Source organism: Malus sylvestris, chromosome 7 (assembly GCF_916048215.2).
Source record: "Malus sylvestris chromosome 7, drMalSylv7.2, whole genome shotgun sequence".
Taxonomy (NCBI): Eukaryota; Viridiplantae; Streptophyta; class Magnoliopsida; order Rosales; family Rosaceae; genus Malus; species Malus sylvestris.
The window spans coordinates 31,100,567-31,121,310 of NC_062266.1; the positions used below are offsets into that span (position 1 = coordinate 31,100,567).

The window sequence follows — 20,744 nt, forward strand, 5'->3', positions numbered from 1 at the left end:
TGTTAAGGATTCTCTGGCTCTTAGTGTTCAGTGTGCAGGTTCTGTGTCTAATATGGCCCAACGCCTATTTGCTCGAACCCGCAAGTTGAATCATTGGCGGCTGAAGTGATGAGTCTCAAACAGGAGATTAGAGGGCTCAAGCATGAGAATAAACAGTTGCACCGGCTCACACATGACTATGCTACAAACATGAAGAGGAAGCTTGACCAGATGAAGGAATCTGATGGTCAGGTTTTACTTGATCATCAGAGATTTGTGGGTTTGTTCCAAATGCATTTATTGCCTTCGTCTTCTGGGGCTGTACCGCGTAATGAAGCTCCAAATGATCAACCTCTGATGCCTCCTCCTTCTAGGGTTCTGTCCAGTACTGAGGCTCCGAATGATCCCCCTCCGGTGCCTTCTCTTTCTGGGGCTCTACCGACTGCTGAGACTTCTCCTAAGCAACCTTTGTGAAGGCTCCCTCTTATTTGTTTATTTTGACTAAAGTATATGTACATATTTGTAACTTATCGGGGATATCAATAAATAAGCTTTCCTTCATTTCAACGTATTGTGTTAAATACACCAAAGCCTTCTTCGCTAAGTTCTTTGAATTTTCTTTTGTTGAAGCTTGTATGTTGAAGCTTTGTGAGTGGAGCATGTATGTTGAGGTAGTGTTCCCTTAATTTCCCGAGTGAGGAAAACTTCTCGGTTGGAGACTTGGAAAATCCAAGTCACTGAGTGGGATCGGCTATATGAATCTTAGAACGCCATTGTGTTATGTCCTGTGTCATGTCCTCCGTTAGATCCAAGTACTCTAAGTCTTTTCTTAGGGTCTCTTCCAAAGTTTTCCTAGGTCTTCCTCTACCCCTTCGGCCCTGAACCTCTGTCCCATAGTCGCATCTTCTAATCGGAGCGTCAGTAGGCCTTCTTTGCACATGTCCAAACCACCGTAACCGATTTTCTCTCATCTTTCCTTCAATTTCTGCTACTCCTACTTTACCCCGGATATCCTCATTCCTAATCTTATCCTTTCTCGTGTGCCCACACACCCAACGAAGCATCCTCATCTCCGCTACATCCATTTTGTGTACGTGTTGATGTTTCACCGCCCAACATTCTGTGCCATACAGCATCGCCGGCCTTATTACCGTCCTATAAAATTTTCCCTTGAGCTTCAGTGGCATACGGCGGTCACACAACACGCCGGATGCACTCTTCCACTTCATCCATCCAGCTTGTATTCTATGGTTGAGATCTCCATCTAATTCTCCGTTCTTTTGCAAGATAGATCCTAGGTAACGAAAACGGTCGCTCTTTGGTATTTCTTGATCTCCGATCCTCACCCCTAACTCGTTTTGGCCTCCATTTGCACTGAACTTGCACTCCATATATTCTGTCTTAGATCGGCTTAGGCGAAGACCTTTAGATTCCAACACTTCTCTCCAAAGGTTAAGCTTTGCATTTACCCCTTCCTGAGTTTCATCTATCAACATTATATCGTCTGCGAAAAGCATACACCAAGGAATATCATCTTGAATATGTCCTGTTAACTCATCCATTACCAACGCAAAAAGGTAAGGACTTAAGGATGAGCCTTGATGTAATCCTACAGTTATGGGAAAGCTTTCGGTTTGTCATTCATGAGTTCTTACGGCAGTCTTTGCTCCTTCATACATATCCTGTATAGCTTGAATATATGCTACTCGTACTATTTTCTTCTCTAAAATCCTCCAAAGAATGTCTCTTGGGACCCTATCATACGTTTTTTCCAAATCTATAAAGACCATGTGTAAATCCTTTTTCCCATCTCTATATCTTTCCATCAATCTTCGTAAGAGATAGATTGCCTCCATGGTTGAGCGCCCTGGCATGAACCCGAATTGGTTGTCCGAAACCCGTGTCTCTTGCCTCAATCTATGCTCAATGACTCTCTCCCAGAGCTTCATTGTATGACTCATTAGCTTAATACCCTATAGTTCATGCAATTTTGTACATCGCCCTTATTCTTGTAGATAGGCACCAAAGTGCTCGTTCGCCACTCATTTGGCATCTTCTTCGTTTTCAAAATCCTATTGAAAAGGTCAGTGAGCCATGTTATACCTGTCTCTCCCAAAACTTTCCACACTTCGATTGGTATATCTTCTGGGCCTACTGCTTTTCTATGCTTCATCTTCTTCAAAGCTACAACCACTTCTTCCTTCCGGATTCTACGATAAAAAGAGTAGTTTCTACACTCTTCTGAGTTACTCAACTCCCCTAAAGAAGCACTCCTTTCATGTCCTTCATTGAAAAGATTATGAAAATAACCTTTCCATCTGTCTTTAACCGCGTTCTTTGTAGCAAGAACCTTTCCATCCTCATCCTTGATGCACCTCACTTGGTTTAGGTCCCTTGTCTTCTTTTCCCTTGCTCTAGCTAGTTTATAGATATCCAACTCTCCTTCTTTGGTATCTAGTCGCTTATACATATCGTCATAAGCCGCTAACTTAGCTTCTCTCACAGCTTTCTTCGCCTCTTGCTTCGCTTTTCTATACCTTTCACCATTTTCATCGGTCCTATCCTTGTATAAGGCTTTACAACATTCCTTCTTAGCCTTCACCTTTGTTTATACCTCCTCATTCCACCACCAAGATTCCTTTTGGTGTGGGGCAAAGCCCTTGGACTCTCCTAATACCTCTTTTGCTACTTTTCGGATACAACTAGCCATGGAATCCCACATTTGGTTAGCTTCCCCCTTTCTATCCCACACACACTGGGTGATTACTTTCTCTTTGAAAATGGTTTGTTTTTCTTCTTTTAGATTCCACCATCTAGTCATTGGGCACTTCCAAGTCTTGTTCTTTTTTCTCACTCTTTTGATATGTACATCCATCACCAACAAGCGATGTTGATTAGCCACGCTCTCTCCTGGTATAACTTTGCAATCCTTACAAGTTATACGATCCCCTTTCCTCATTAGAAGAAAATCTATTTGTGTTTTTGACGACCCACTCTTGTAGGTGATCACATGTTCTTCTCTCTTCTTAAAGAAGGTGTTGGCTAAGAAGAGATCATATGCCATTGCAAAATCCAAGATAGCTTCCCCATCCTCGTTTCTCTCCCCAAAACCATGGCCACCATGAAAACCTCCATAGTTGCCTGTCTCCCTGCCCACGTGTCCATTTAAATCTCCTCCTATAAATAACTTCTCCGTCTGAGCAATTCCTTGCACCAAGTCTCCAAGGTCTTCCCAAAATTTCTCCTTCGAACTCGTATCCAATCCTACTTGAGGTGCGTACGCACTAATCACATTGATAAGTTCTTGTCCTATTACAATCTTGATTGCCATGATTCTATCTCCTACCCTCTTGACATCTACAACATCTTGTGTCAAGGTCTTGTCCACGATGATGCCAACACCGTTTCTCGTTCTATTTGTGCCCGAATACCATAGTTTAAACCCTGAGTTTTCTAGATCCTTTGCCTTACGACCAACCCACTTAGTTTCTTGTAGGCACATAATATTTATCCTTCTCCTCACCATAACTTCTACTACTTCCATAGATTTTCCCGTCAAGGTTCCTATATTCCACGTTCCTAAACGCATTTTGCTCTTTTGAACTCTACCCTTCTGTCCTAGCTTCTTCACCATTCCCCGTCTAATAGGATCAAAGTACTTCTTTTGTGTGTCCCGTGTAAAGTTGATAGGAGCATATGCTCCCAAACAACTTTGAATGGAGTCGTTCGAAAAGAAGTTTCTATAGCCCCCTTGCTCATTTAACACTGCATCCGGGTGCCGATGGAGATACAGCGACCCTTGCTCACTTATCACTGTGCTCGGGCCACACAGCGCGCCACTTACGGGTGACGCCCTAGCTTTAGCGCGATAGGTCTCACAAGTCTAATTAAATATTATTATATAAATTAAAAATCTTTAAATAATAAAAAATAATTTTTATTTCTATATAATTATAAACTTTAAAAAAAAAAAGATTACTGTTTATCTTCTTCCCTACCCCATTCGAGCAACACCCATCCCCCACCTACCTCCACCCCTATCTCTCTGTTATTGTATCCAATAGCGGCTTCCACGAACGACACGACGATCTCTGAGAGCCATAATCCACCATCATACCCAAATTCTCCTACTCCACAAACCTCCCTGGACTCCTCCAAGTACTCTTCCCCGGCGACGACAAAGAGCTCCACATAAGGCTTGGGCAAAACTGGTCGCTCATGCTTGAAGAATAAGCCGCAGGAGACTGAGGGGCAGACGGAGACTGCTTCTTGCTGCTCTTTACTATCGCAAAAGTGAGCTTTCTGGCTATGGAAGCCCATGACCGTGTTTGAGATTTCGGAGGTCCTCTGCGAAATTCATAAAAGGGCCCTTCTTATAAGACATCTTAAAAAAAAAAAAATTGAACAACGTATTGATGTTAAAAAGCAATATCGAAATATTATTAAATGGAAAGAAAGCTACAAAATAACCATATTACTAATAACTAACAATAAATTCAATCTAAATAAACCAAATAAACAAAACTTAAAAAAGTATAGCACTGAAGCTTCACTTAAAGATGACTCTTCGTGCATTCTTTGCTGCAAAATCATCAATTAAACCTTTATAATCAATTTTGTCTAAAAAATCACTTTCAATCGATATCAAAGCTAGTCCATTTAACCTTTCTTGCAACATGGTTGACCGCAAGTATGATTTTAAGAACTTTAACTTTGAGAAACTCCTTTCTGCATATGCAGCGGTAACATGTATAGTCAACAAAATTCTGTATGCAATGCTTGCAGTCGGAAAACAACGCATCTTCTTCAAGTAGTTCAATATGTCAATGGATGTCTTTATTTCTTTTGGCAAACGCTTTCGTAAAAGCTTCAACTTTACTAATAATGCATCCCCATCAACATCAAAGAGCTCATCTTTCTTGAGAAAGTTTTGAAGTCGATCACAACAATCTTTCAATTTATCATTGTCTATCGAATTCAGCCATTCTGAAATAAACAAAAACCCAAATATATCATCATACGCTTGATATTCTTCAAACCTTCTCTTCAATGAACCAATAGAGCTTGATATATTATATACAAGAAGTAATGAATCCTAAAAGATTCATCCGCTGATTGTTCAGTTGGTTGGGATAATTCACCTTCATTCTCATCAAAATGTCTTTTTCTACGAACTTGACGCTTTTCTGGAAACACGGGATCAATTTCCATTTCAATAGCAAGTTTTTTAGCATTAATCATAGCCAGTGGCGAAGCCACGTGGGAGCGACAAGTGGCGGCCGCCACTCCCCTCGCCGGGAAACACCACTGGACCCCAGGTCTTCGCCACTCCCCTCGCTCTCGTCGGAATTCATGGTGGAGGAGATTAACAGAGGTCTAGAAGAAAGTCGAAGAAGGGATTACGGTGGGGACGACGAAGGAGGGGGTGGGAGTGGGATCGACGGGGAAGGAGATGCGGTTGCGATGGACGGAGGAGAGGTTGATGGAGGAGGTGTGGGGATGAGATTGACGAAAAGCGGTTGGGGGTGTCGGGTCTGGGAGAAAAGCAAGGAAGAAGATGGGTGTTTGGATGTGGGTTGAAGATAAAGTTGGGTGTTTGGTTAACAAGATAACAAGTATTGGGGAAGAGTTTTAAATGACAAGTGTTTTAAAGTTGGGTGTTTGGTTAACAAGATAACAAGTATTTGTGGTTTTATTTTTGGGAGTTTTAACAAAAAAACTCCTGGTACTGTTCACTTTTAACGAAAAACCACATTTATACATTTCTCTGGTGCTATTCACTATACCTTTAAAAAGGGTTTTTCATTAAAAATGAAGTTTTTTGGAGTTTTTTTTTAGTTTTCCTTTTATTTTTAAGTCTTGTATGTATTTTTATTTTCTCTTTTAAGACTCCCACCGTATTTATCTTAAACTCTCACATTATTTATAAATATTGTATTACTTTAAAAACAATGTAAATATTGTTTAATGCTTATTTTACGATAATTTAAATCTATCTAGGCTCCCGCCTAGATCTCGTCTAGGCACCTAGCTGCTAGGTCTCAGTCCGTTGTTTGATTAGTACCTAACATTTTTTAGGATCTAATCCTAGTCAATTTAAGTTTCTTACATTGGCTTAGATATTATTGCTTACAACTGCTTGGGTGGAGAGACCATTTTCTGCTATGAATATTGAGTCAAAACTTTGCACTATCTAATGTGAAAGTAACCGCTTCGATTGAACTTTACACTTTTGAATTTCGCCCCTCCCCTCTGAAAATCCTGGCTTCGCCACTGATCATAGCCTCCGCAAACCCAGTTTCTCTGTACTTTTCAAAATAAGCGATCAATCCTTGTACTTGTTTTATAGCAACATCAATAAGCATGTATTGCAAATCTTTGCTAACCTTATTAACAGTAGCCAATATTTCATACCAAATAGTCATGCCCAATAAAAACTCAAAATTCCCAATGTTGTATGTTGCCAAAGATTTAGCTGCACTTCTTGTTATTAAATCATTGTCACTTTCTGCTAATTGGAGCAAAGTTTTTTTTTTTTTTTTTTTTTGTAGAGGTTGAGATTGAATTTCTTTAACACTTGTAACACGGCTTTCCTATCATGTGGCCGACAATGATTTGAGAGTCAGTCATTTTATATTTTCTTTCAAAATCAGCCATCGTTTTGTAGAATTTGCGAACAAACTGTAAATATGTTGTACTGTTCTAAAGAAGTCTTCCGCTTTGCCACAACAGTTTGTCATATCACAAAACATTAAGTTAAGACTATGGCAACCACATGGAGTGTACATTGCCCTAGGATTTATATCCAAAAGCCTATTTTGTACACCTTGGTGCCTCTCTCTCATATTTGATCCATTATCATAACATTGCCCTCTTACATCATCAATATCAAGATCAAGAACTTTTAATGCATTTTGCAACTCTTCAAACAATCATTCTCCTGATGTGTTATTCACAATCAGATATTGCAAAAAATATTCTTCTACTTTTACTGGAGTACTGTTCATATCCACACATCTTATAATCAAGATTATCTGTTCTTGGTGGTTAAATTCAGGAGTATAATCAAGTATCTCAGTAAAATATTTAGCTTCTTTGACTTTTTGAATGATTGCATCTTTGATTTCACAAGATATCAACAATATCAACTCATTCTGGATGGTATGACTAAGATAATGATAACAAATCTAATTATTTTGGAAGCGTTGAAGATGATTCTTTATCAATGGATCAGAATCAACCATCATTTGAACTAGACCCATAAAATTTCCATTACTTTCTTCATAAAACGTATCGTTATTTCCACGAAAAGCCAGTGTGTGTTTAGCTAAATATTTCACAATGGAAATCAACATTCGTAATAACTCCCTCCAATACTCTTTTCCTTTCTTGATCTGGTCTTGCACAACTTTGTTAATTGTTTCATTTTTCTGCAATCTAAGACGCAAATCAATCCAAGTGGTCATGTTCGAGATGTGATCAAAATTGTTTTCATGCTCTTTAAGCTTCACATTGAGATGTGTCCAATCTTTGTAGCCCTCATTAGGGCTGGGTTCGGTTTGAAACGGTTCGGTTTTTTGCCAAAACCGAAACTGAACCGAATTTTCGGTTCGGTTCGGTTCGGTTCAAAAAAATTTCGGTTTTTTTCGGTTCGGTTTTTTTTCGGTTCGGTTTTTTTCGGTTCGGTTTCGGCCCGGTTCGGTTTTTTTTTTTTTTCCTCTTCTTCTTCTTCAATAGAAAATAAAAATTCCTATATAAATGCCAAAAGGAAATTTGGTTAAACACCATTGATGGCTGATTCCACAAATTAAGCAGGGACAAGTAAACAAAGTTCACAATTGGGTCGCAGCCACATACAAAATATAACCATATACAAATCTCTGAAGCTGAATCTGCATAACCACAGAATTGGAAAGACTGCACACATTTTAACCCCACATCGACCCGAAGTTGAGTTTTCTCCAATGAAAATAATTTTATGAAAGAACATATATTCATGCCTTAATCCATAAATTTCAAATCTTGAACTGACACAGATGGCCAAATGCAAAATATAAAATTATAAATAAGCCCCTTTTTTTTCTTTCTACTCCAAGAAGTTCCACTCAAATACCGAAAATCCAAACTAACATAGCGAAAATTGAAACTTTTTCAGTATTCAGATCCAACTCAAATCAAAGGTTTACAATCAATCAAGAAAATTATTAACTTCAACTAGCAATTACATGTCTACTTTCATATTAAAGCCCTAAATCTCCCCCAAATTCACAGCACTCCAACTACCAATTACACGTCCACTTTCAGATTACATACATATACATACAACCGGGAGTACACAAGAGGAAGACACGGAGGAGAGGAGGAGGAGGAACCTGAAAACCGCTGTGGAAGATGCCGCCGAGGCCGATACCATCCATGAAGAAATTCGCGAGGAGAACCGGAGAAGAGGGAGGGAGAGAGTATGATTTGGAGGAAGAGAGGAAGAAACTAAGAAAGCAAAGCATGGAGGTGCAAGAATTCAACGGTGGGAGAGAGCGAGGCTGAGAAGTCAGAACAAAGAGGATATGAAATGGGAGTAAATGGGACGGCTAGGGTTTTGTGTTTAGAAATCTTATAAAGAATTAAAAGATCCGGAATCCGTATAAATATTTTACCAATACAATTATAGCAACACAAAGCTTGTTGTCAAGTTGGCTGAAGCAAACACTTTCAACCTGGAGGTAAGGGGTTCGAAACTTCTGGCCTCCAGATTTTAGTATTATATATAATTTAAATAATTAAATATTCGGTTCGGTCCGGTCCGGTCCGGTTTCTGGACCATCAAAACCGAAACCGAACCAACCTATTTCGGTTCGGTTCGGTTCACTTAGTTCGGTTCGGTTTTTTTCGGTTTCGGTTCGATGTTCGGCTCGGTTTTTTTCGGTTTTCGGTTTTTTGAACCCACCCCTAGCCCTCATTTTCTAATTGACATTTGAGAGGTCCTTTCTTGAACAATTTACAACAAAAGCAAAACACTTTATCAACATCCTTTGAATAGACTAGCCAATCTCTATCATGTTTCTCTTCATTGGATAAGTATCGAGTGTAAAAGGCTGCATTAAAACGCCTATTAAACTGATCTTTAGGACCTTTCTCAATTGATAGATCTGTTGCAGGACCTTTTTTTGCCTACAAATCAATCCATTTGGGATCAAGACTATCCCAAATTTGAGGATCATAGATGTTTGAGGGAATGGACTCACTCAGTTGATCAGTGACAATAAAAGCATCCTCATGATTATCATTCTCATCAAGGTCATCATCAATTTCATCATTGCCCAAATCATCCACTAATTTCTCATTGTCATCCTGTTGTTTTATAATTAAATCATCCACTGAACTTTGTGGTTCTTTTTCTTTTAGAAAGAACCTATCAATAGCTCATTTTTTAGACTGAATCAATTGTTCAACTTTTCTTTTTCTTTGACGCTTTAAGTAGCCAGATGAATATTTTCTAGTAGGTGCCATCTTTTATATCTCAAACAAGATCACAATAAAATTATAGTAAGTATGATCAATGAAACCTAATAGTCCGTAATACGTGTGCGTCTAGCGATTTTTTGTGACTGCTTTTCTCTTGATTTTGTCCTGAAAAGTACAAAAGAAAAAAAAATCATTATAAGTGAGAAATACCAAAATCTTCAAATTTCGAGTCAATACACTTGAATTAGTAAATATCTTATTTTGATCGAAATCTACATCACTTTGATCAGTTAAATTGTCATCATGATTTGGAAGTTTCTCTTTAATTTCATAAATTTATAAATTAGAGTTTAATAATTTGTGGGAAATATAATAATGGGACGAAGAGAGAAAGGAATTACACTGGGAATCTGGGACACTCACACTGGCACACGTTCTGGTGCTCTGCGTTGAATTGTTTGCCTCAGTAGTGACGGTAGTCTGGTGTGAAAAGAAGAAAAATGGAACACAGCCATGGGATTTTGGTGTGAGAGAAGTAGTCTATCTCTGAATTGAATATGTTTTCCACTTTAATTGATTAATTTGCCCCTTGTTAATTATCATTTTATATATTTTCGTACAGGTTGTAGGTAGTACTACTAGTAGTCTGATGGCATTTAGCCTTTTAGGTAGTAGTCTGACTATGATGCCTTTTAGGTGGTAGTCGGATAGTTTTTGGCCCATCAGATTTTTATATGTATATATTTTGATTTGATTAGTATTTCTATATAATATTATTTTATATATATTATTATATTCAATAAAAAATATTTTTCGGGGCCCCCAAAATTTTGAGGCCCTGTGCCATGGAATCGGTCGCACTCCCCCCAACGCCGGCTCTGTGGAAGCTAAGTCGAGAGGAGAAATATCACTCCGCAATGCATAGTAGGGGAGGAGGAAGTAGACTACTGTTTTAATTTAGTTGAATACTGCAGATGGGGTGGGGGCTGGGTGTTGCTCGGATTAGGTGGGGAGAAGATAAACAGTAATCTTCTTTTGTTTTTTTTTAAGTTTATAATTATATAGAAATAAAAAATTATTTTTTATTATTTAAATATTTTTAATTTATATAATAATATTTAATTAGACTTATGGGACCCAATTACTTGACACATCAGTACTTAACAGAATTTTTGACGAAATTGTGACGGAAGGACTACATTGATTTGCGGCATTCAATTTCAAGGACTACATTGATCGATTTTCAATTTCAGGGACCATCTTGATGAGATGAGTCAATTTCAGGGACTATTTGTGACAAAAACTCTTTATAGATATAGGTCGTCTGGTTTTCTTTGATCGACTGTTCAAAAGTAGTTTACAATCTTGTATGTTGAATAGTTAGGGTGTAAGATTAGATTGAAACAAAACGTGCTCGCAAGGCAGGGTTGAGAGAGACATAAGGCTTGACTTGTAGCTAAGAGCAATTCCAGCGGGGACCAAATGTCCCAGCCTTCAGTCCAAAAACCAAGCCAGGCCTCAGTCAATCAAGTCCACCCTAACAAATTGACTGGTACCCAGCCCGAGCTGGGCAAGAGCCCAGCCCAAAAGAGACTGAGACAGAAGCCGGGGAGGAAGCCTGGCGCGTGCGCTTCACCCAGCCGTGGCGCGAGTGCCCGACAAGCTTTCAGATCTCGGGCCCGCGTGCAGGTGCTGTCAGTTCCACCCCCCGAGTTTGCGACGTGGCTCTCTCTCTGCCGTTGGATTTCCAACGGCTAGTTTTCTAGACCGTTGGATTTCCAACGGTAAAAAAATTTTAAATTTTACTTTTAAACTAGGCCGTCGGATCAAAGATCAACGGCCCACATTTTTTTCACAAAAAGTAAATAAAAAAAAAAAAAGGGCCCAACGGTCAGAAATATGACCGTTGGCCACGTGGCAACTCCCTAGCTCTTGGATTTGAATATTTTTCAAATCCAACGGTCCAGATTAATTAACTATATTAAAATTCATTAAAAATTATTAAAAAATACAGAAAATTTAAAAAAAATTATAGAAAATTTTGAAAAATGTTAATTTTTTTCCTATAAATACCTAACCCTCATCTTCTACCTTTACACCACATTCCAATATTTTCTACACTTTCTATACTATCTACATTTCAATATTTTCTACACTTTAAGAGAAAAAAATATCTTCGTGGAAGCTCATTGAAGATGTTACGTTGTGTGAATGTTGGGTTCACACTACTCATGATCCGATTACAGGTAATGAGATGGATAAGCGAGAAATGTGGAGTAAAATTACGAAAGCGTTTTGTGATGTACATGGAGAAAACGCCAGAACTAGTCAAGGTCTTCAAGGTCGTTGGAAAAAACTCAACGCATCATTTACTTGTTGGAAAAACGCCATCTCTCATGCTTCCGGTAACCTCCGTAGTGGGACAAGTTTAGCGGATCAGGTGACAATATTTTTATTTATTTATATGCATTCCACTCACATTAATATTTTGATTTATTTAATTTCGTATGTAATTTTTATCTTATTTCTTATGTAATTTTTATGTAATTTTTATTTAATTTCTTATGTCATTTTTATTTAATTTCTTATGTCATTTTTATGTAATTTATATGCATTCCACTCACATTAATATTTTGATTTACTTAATTTCGTATGTAATTTTTATCTTATTTCTTATGTAATTTTTATGTAATTTTTATTTAATTTCTTATGTCATTTTTATTTAATTTCTTATGTCATTTTTATGTAATTTATATGCATTCCACCTGTATTAATATTTTGAATTTATTTATTTGTGTTACACCCGCATTTTTTAACACTATGTTATCCCACATTTTTATAGACACTACAAGCTCAAGCATTCTACAATTCAAAGAACGGGAACAAATCATTCACTAGATGAGAATGTTGGCAAATTGTCAAAGATTGTCCTAAATACAAAATTGTGGCAACTGGTCCAGAAGTTGTCATGCACGGTATGGGTCTACATAGTTCTCCAGAACCAGACATGGCCGAACAAGAAGCCGACACATTTCAAGACACGGAAGGGATGCCTGAACAAGTGCCCGAGACCCAACCGACTCGTCAGTCCCTCAGGCCCGTAGGTAAAAAGGCGTCAAAGAAAAAAGGTAGTTCTTCCAAGAATGACTACACTAAATATATGGAGGAACTTACTCGCCAAGGTGAACTGAACATGGCACGAGAAAAGGTTATAGATGAGGAAAAAGTTGCTGTTATGGCAGCAATATTAGCAGCTACTGAGGCCCGTGATGCGGCGGCTGAGAGACAAAGAGAAGTAGTTAATCGAGAGAACGAGCTGGTTAGAGAAGCACTTCATCGAGAAAATGAATTGCTTCGAGAAGAAAGGATGGCTCAAGCAGATCGTGACACTATGAGCAAGTCTCTAATAGGACTGTCTCCGAATTCTAAATATTTTTGGACTTCGGAAAAAAGAGATGCCATGCGAAGGAGGCGTGCAAGAGATGCGGAAACAAGTCAAGGGGGTTCTAGCAACTTTTGTGACAACCAAGATCCTCGCACCACATATCCTAACTCGAGAGACTTTGTATAATTTTTATGTTTTTTTTATGTTTTTTCTTTCTTTTTTCTTTTGAACTTTATTTAATTTCTTATGTAATTTCTTATGTTTTTTTCTTTTTTTAGGTTTGAACTTTATTTAATTTCTTATGTAATTTTTATGTTATTCCTTATTTATTTTAAAAACTTTATTTATTTTTATTTAATTTATTATGCAATTTTAATGTAATTCTTTATTTATTTTTAAAACTTTATTTCTTTTGTACTTTATTTAAACACATGAAATAAGATTACATAAACTCACCAAATAAATTTAAAAACAAAACACACTACATAGAATTACATAAACTCACCAAATAAACTTAAAAACAAAACACACTACATAGAATTACATAAACTCACCAAATACATAGAATTACATAAACTCACTAAATAAACTTAAAAACAAAACACACTACATAGAATTACATAAACTTAAAAAAAATACAATTTATTCTTCAACCACAAGCCTCATTCTAATTATCTTCGCCTTCATGCAATCCCCACTGGTGCTCAATCAAGTCATTCTGGCGGGTTACGTGCCAGTATGGCTCTTGCACATTAGTGTAACGTTGAACGATCAATTCATTGTAACGTCCATCGCGTTCCAACGGCTCATGTTGCACTGGATCTTCGGTCCCATCATGAGCACAATAGATACGTGTTCTTGAGTTGTTTATCGGATCTGGCTCATATTCATCGACGCCATCATAATCATACTCATCTTCAACAATCATGTTGTGGAGAATAATACACGTCATCATGATGGATCGAAGAGCCTTGACATCAAACATTCTAGCTGCAGCCCTGATAATCGCCCAACGAGCTTGTAGGATACCAAAATAACGCTCGACATCCTTCCTACACCCTTCTTGACATTTTGCAAAGTGTTTTTCCTTTTCAGTCTGTGGATGTGGCACTGTTTTGACAAATGTTGACCACCTTGGGTAAATGCCATATGCAAGGTAGTATGATCCCTCGTATTGGGTACCATTAATGGTATATGTGCATCTCGGCGAGTTTCCTTGCAGCAGTTCGTCGAACACTGGGGATTGGGCAAGGACATTTAAGTCATTCTGAGCTCCTGGAACACCAAAAAAAGCATGCCAAATCCATGTATCAAATGAAGCCACCGCTTCCAAAATGATGCTTTTGGCTCCTTTTCTGTTGCCATATGCTCCTTGCCACGCACTTGGACAGTTTTTCCAAGTCCAATGCATGCAGTCCATGCTTCCAATCATGCCAGGGAAGCCTCGCATCTCACCCTTCCTCAGAAGCCTTCGCATGTCCCTTGGCGTGGGTGTCCGGAGGTACTCTTTGGTGTAGAGGGCTTCAATTGCAGAGCAAAAACGCATCAGGGACTCCAAAACAGTTGTTTTTCCCATCCTCGCGATCTCATCCACTTGATTTGCAGATGCTCCATATGCAAGCATTCGCAAGGATGCCGTAATTTTTTGCTCGGGAATAAGACCTAGAACATGAAAAGCATCCTCTTTTTGCACAAAGTATGAATCATGGTTGCAAATATCACTCATGATTTTGTTGAACAAATTTCGTTGCATTCTAAAACGCCGTCTAAAAATATGATCAGGGAATATGCTATTGGGAATAAAATAATCTTCCAATAGATTTTTACCTCGTTTTTCCCTTTTTCTATCGAGGTTTGCAACACGTCTTGGTTTGGCTATCTGACCCACGGCTTCCATGACAAGGCGGGAATGTGAGGCCTTCTGCCTTCTATGGTGATCATCCTCATCCTCCTCCATGAAGAAAGCCTCATCTCCACCTCCACTTCCACCTTCCTCGAGATTGGCCAATTCTGCCTGTTGTGCCAACAACCTTTGTTGTTGCTCCTGCAACTGTTTATACACCCTTCTTGAAGAAGACATTGTAATAAGAACTTAAGATTTGAAAACGATAATAAGAACTTAAGATTTGAAAACGATGAACAAGGATTCTGAGCTAAAAAGAAGGATTGAGCTTGGTGTGAGGATGGATGTAGGGATGTAGGGTTTATATGGACAAAAAAAGAAAGGATGAGGTTCTGGACAATGCCACGTGGCACTACGTGATTGGTTGAAAATCTTATCGAAATCTTGGCTAAATTATTGTAAACCGGAAGTGACACGTGGCATGTCGGGATTGGTCGAAAATATTATCGGAAATCTATCCACAAAATAGTATGTTCAGATAATGACACGTGGCATGACGTGATTGGTTGAAAATCTTATCGAAATCTTGGCTAAATTATTGTAAAACGGAAGTGACACGTGGCGTGTCGAGATTGGTTGAAAATCTTAGCGGAAATCTATTCACAAAATAGTACGTTCAGATAATGACATGTGGCGTGACGAGATTGGTTAAAAATCCTATCTGAAATTAAAACTATTTTATTTTTTTATTCTTTTAGACAAAATTTAAAAATATCTTAAATGGGCTGGGTGCCAGCGCATTTTGTAAGGATGGAGATCGTTTGTGCCATCGCATTTTTTCACTAGGTGCCAGCGCATTTTTTTAGGGGTGGAGATGCTTTGGCCTATTACTGTTCATTGGAGTATGTTACTGTTCATTTGAGTGGATAAATGCGCTGGGTGCTGGCGCAAAGTCCTTAGGGGTGGAATTGCTCTAATGGATTTGCTCAAACGGTGGAAGTAGATTAGATTGAAACTTTCTTTTTAGTATTTGTTAAATATTCTTTAAGGATTATAATGGCATTGTACAACTCATTTTAATCTTGAATTACATCAAATTGATGTAAAAACTTTCTAAATGGAAGCTTGGATGAGCAAGTGGCCATTTATTACAGTGGTAGAAATGTGTTGAGTTCTTGCATGATGACGTGGGTTTGAACTCCGTCGATGACTAATCTAATAAAATCTATCATTTGACAAAAAAAAAAGGAAGCTTGGATGAGAGCTCGTTTGGAAAATGCTTTTAGAATAATGTTTTTACGTCTCAAAAGCAGTTGAAGCGCTTCTTGTAATTATGTGTTTCTTGCAGGAAGCACTTTAAGTGTTTTTTTCAAAATTAACTTTCATTTTTACTAATGATTTATTTCAAAAAAAAAAAATTCTAAAAACATTTTCAGTCATTTAAAAGCACTTCCCTAACGAGTCTATATGATTTAACCCCCTAGATTTGTTGACAAGAGGAAGGACCATTTGGTATGCAAAATAAATAAATGAACTTATGGTTTGAAACAGATATCAAGGCAGTGGAAATCAAGAGTTTGATGAGGTGGAAAATTCATTTGGTTGTTGTCAACAAAATCGATAACTCAATTTACACAGGCAGATGCTTATTCAGAAAGCATGAAAAGTACTTTTAAAATTCTTGTCAAATGTGTTGTAAACAGGTTTTCATTATTTGAAAGCGCTTTTGGTCACCGCCAAGTTGGCGCGGTCCTTGGTTGAGTAATTTCAATGAAGAAATATAGGCAATAATATTCTCAACCACTGTAAATTATGAGAATTTCCTACATTTCTACTTGTCCATAAGAAATCTGCACCATTGTCTACCAAATGGAATGCTCTAGCATACCCACTGCTGTGTCTCAACCACAAACCTCTTGTCGTAACGGTATCTGATGACTGATCATAGCGAACTAGCTACCTAAGGATCGTTGAGGCGCCTGCCTGTCCCACGGAAAGCAACTCCATCAGCCTGCTGTGTGGTGGTAGTAGTCCCGCTGCTTGTTTGTGGCTGCACTGGGGTGCTTGTTCTAGTACTCCCGTTGAGTCGAAAGCTTCTTCCTCGGAATGCAACTCCGGCTTGTGGATTGCGCTCCACTGGGGAATTGACTTGGATTCCCTGACCCCAGAAGGCTACTAATTTGTGTCTGGTAATCCATGATTAAGGTCTACACATATGTACAGAAAAAATGGTGCTAATAAAAAAATAACAACAAAGCCTTATTCCACTAATTGCGATTGGTTGTATACATCGTAGAATGCCAAAACCAATCTCAGTGGCATTTTAGGATTTATACAGCCTACTTCATTTAGTGTGATAAAGTTTTGTTGTTGTTATTAAATCTCAAGACTAATGAAATGCAATATGTGTATGTGCACGGCAAAGGATACACCCAGAGAGGAGTCTTGAGAGTGAATTTTCCACCAGAAAGAGGATGAAGCACAGTTAAAAAGTAATAGAGATGACCTGCAACCATCCCCATAATATCTGGCTTCAAAGGAACTCCAAACATCAAATCCAGAGTCAGCAGTACGTAGGGAAGATAGAACCCCTACATACACACACAACATGGTCAATATGCTAGCCCTAATTAAATTGCCATGTTAAAAAAAGGTGGGAGGACTGTTGCTGGAAGGATTAAAGCGTTTTTATGACTACTTTGATAAGAAAAATAATTTAAAAGTGGTTATATAAGCGCATTCTAAAAAAACTTATTAAAGCACTTAAGCGGAAATATTTTTCAGAGAAACAATCGCATAATGGGATAGAAAGAGAGAATACTCGTACCCAATGGGGAGAAAAGTACCTTAAAGGACACAACACCAGCTATGTTGACACGTGAATTTGGGAACTCACGAGACCATACATAGACGATCATGAAAACCACAGAAGTTCCCATAAACGGAGACCATAAATATGGAACTGCAGCCATAGCCTTAAGAAAGAAAATCGTCTTAAGAATATCGTTCTTTCACATTAGTCTGTGCAACAACAAGAACTATAGTACAACAATAATTTTTCGATATATCCAGAATACTTTGCGACACAAATTAGATTAGAAATTATACACTGCTTACCAAAAGTGAGAGAGCTCCAAACATAAGCATCCACAAAAAGTCTGCCGTTCTCTTGTCAAACGGTCCTCTCTCCAATGCAACACCATATCTTGCTCTATTCCATTGGAAATATATAAAAATAATAAAAAATAAAAGCTTACTCAATTAGTTATATGAACAAGATATTGGACGAAATGGTCCAACCGATACATCTTTAGGGATAATATTTTGGTATTCGTTAGTGAGTATTCAAGATAATACTTAGGTGTTCATTAGTGAATACTTTATGAGGGTATTTGTTTGCCCTCATTAGTTTTTATTGGACTAGATTGGACTAAGTATTAGTGTAGTCTCGTGCTTATTACATTGTGGGACTAGTGATGAGTCCATATTTATCTATATTTTTACCTTAATCTTAGTTATAATTTATTTAATATTTTGGTACAATTTTGATATTTTGCTCTATATTTCAACTACGGGACATGCAATTCTACTTTGGCCAAAATGGGATCACATGAAGGAATTTTGGAGTAATTCCAATTGGAATAGATTCGTGAGTCTTTCAAGATGATTGTGTCAAAATTTCAAATTTTGATTCCTTGTCGTTTATTCGTGGCAAATAAAAGAAGGTTGATTGTAGCTTTCTCAAATGGATGTTTTTGGACGTTTTAGGCATTTTGAAGGTCAAGATAACATATTGGTTCCTTCTGAAGATTTGAAGAGGACATGTCAAGCTTTAAAAAGAGATATTTTGAGACCAAATCGGAGTTGATTTGGTCGGTCAAAAGAGGGTCTTCTTTGCAGTTCGAATATCACTTTGAATCGGAAACGTTTATTTATTATTTTAATTAGACTTCCAGATTTATTAGAAGACCTTGTTTAGGCAGGATAAGGAATAAAGACTATAAATATAGTGTAGCAGTGTATTAGGGTTGTCTATGCACTACTTTAGAAAACATTTTTGGCTTAGAGAATAAAATATTTATTTTTAGGGCGAGGCCATAAGCCTTATTAGTAAGAATATGTAACTACTTTTCAATTTACTTAATGTGCATCTTGACATACATGTTTGTCTCACTTTTTTTATTTTATTTTAACCTTGTGATGTTGCTCACTCTGTTTTGTAGGTTTAGACGTTAGGCTCAGTTTTAGAAAGGTTACATTTCTTGCCCTCCCCCCACCCCCTAAATTATTAATCATTGTGTTTAAAGTATCTTTGTGTCTGAATTGGGTAGATTTCTATAAAATTATTGGATTTTTAGGGTTTTAAATTTGTTTTCGTGGCCAATTTTGTCACAATTCCAAAATGTTTCTTGAAATTGAAATTGATTAGGAAACAATTGCTGTCTGGAATCTGGATGCTTACTCTGTTTTTCCAAAGTTTGATTATCAGAAATTTTGCTAGGTTGCGTTTGCTTCGCAGAAGATTAAGGACTAGGAATAACAATTAGTTATATTTTCATTATGCTGCTTCTTAGTCCGACAATGCACCAAACGCTTCACTAAGTCAGTCCAATTTAGTATATTCTAAGTCAATCTAATTTAGTTCCTAAAGCTAGTCTGATGCAACAAACACACTCTATGACTCGCTTTCTAATAATATTATCGGATAAAATAAAAAAGTGAACACTCACTAGTGAGTACCCACTACCCAAGTATCACCCTAATCTTAATGCGAAAAGTCACATCTTTACTCACATCATTATAAGATCGCAAGCAAACGGGAAGGAAAAGGGTCCGAGGAAGAAGAAATTGGTAACAAGCCTCCAAACCTTCAATCATCATGATTCATTAGTAAAACCAAAAAAACATGCAAGTATGGTAGCCAAATCTGAGATATCATAATTCTTTGAACGAAGAAAAAAATCAAACATGTTCGATCTTTCTTTCCGCATGTACGTATATGAATCTTATATAATCTTGTTGGCAAGAAAGGTGAGCAACTAATTAGAGAAGATTAGATTTTGACTTACCTGGAAACGTTTTATGACAAGGCCATAATCAAGGGCTATGTTCCAAGGATTATAAAGTTGGAAGTACAAGGCAGCTGCAAACATAAAACATCCGACTCCATACGTCTTGCTCACCGGCGGTAGAGATCGATAGTATCTGCAATATCATGGTGAGGAATTCATTTAACAAGCTTCATCGGGAAGATAATCTCGTCTAATCCTATATTTATGTAACAAAACGAGCGTGTGTTTTCATGAAGAAAACAAAAATTACAGATATCCATATCGAGTTAGATGAAGAGAGGTTGCTTACTCCCCAGGCGTAGACATTGTAAGCAAACGTTTATGGGAGCTGGAAAGTTGAAGTGAAAAATGATCGAGTTACGACCAATTAATACAATTATATATACACACACATATACATATATATATATATATATATATATTATAAAGAATGTATATATTTTCAGCATTTTCTTTATGAAGGTGTTGAAAAATCCAAAGAACAGACATTGGGGTCGTCGCCATAACCCAACGTAAGGGTCATGGAAAAGACTTTGGGTCAATAACCCAACGTAAGGGTCAGGGAAAAGACTTTGATTTCAACCAAGTCTTCCTTCCATTATCTTCGCTCCATTGACCACGTATGCATTGAACCCAGAGCAAATCCGCTCCACTAATACAATTACTACCCAGGCTATTGAGCTAAGACAATTACTGTCCACGTATGCATCGTACTTAGTGCAGCTTTTTTACATGATATGATTTTGTTTAGAGTCAACCAAGATATAAGTCCCAGTTTGAGGTTGAGGTGATTTAAAAAAAAGCTCCTATGAAAAATTGGAGGGGGATTGGGTTTGTTTGCATGCCTCAACTCAACAATTTGCAATTTTTCTACATTGCAACAAAGCATATTGAATACAGAAAAAATGAACGACTAAATTTGAGCATTAAAATGTACGGTCTTAGGTTCGATTATCACTAAAGGTGAATTTGAACTACATTGTTGCTAGCCCATTGTGAGACT

General features: G+C 37.6%; 1 protein-coding gene across 1 annotated transcript; it reads right to left on the bottom strand.

The window, feature by feature from the left end:
• Nucleotides 1–16,347: 16,347 nt before the first annotated feature.
• On the bottom strand, nt 16,348–20,134 carry LOC126630649 (derlin-1.1-like). The gene is made up of 7 exons (XM_050300803.1): nt 20,031–20,134; nt 19,739–19,874; nt 19,464–19,537; nt 17,787–17,880; nt 17,516–17,644; nt 17,100–17,260; nt 16,348–16,855 (listed from the first exon to the last, which is right to left on the bottom strand). The coding sequence occupies exons 1-7, from the start codon at nt 20,045–20,047 to the stop codon at nt 16,630–16,632; spliced, it is 837 nt and encodes a 278-aa protein (XP_050156760.1). The 5' UTR covers nt 20,048–20,134; the 3' UTR covers nt 16,348–16,629.
• Nucleotides 20,135–20,744: the final 610 nt, after the last annotated feature.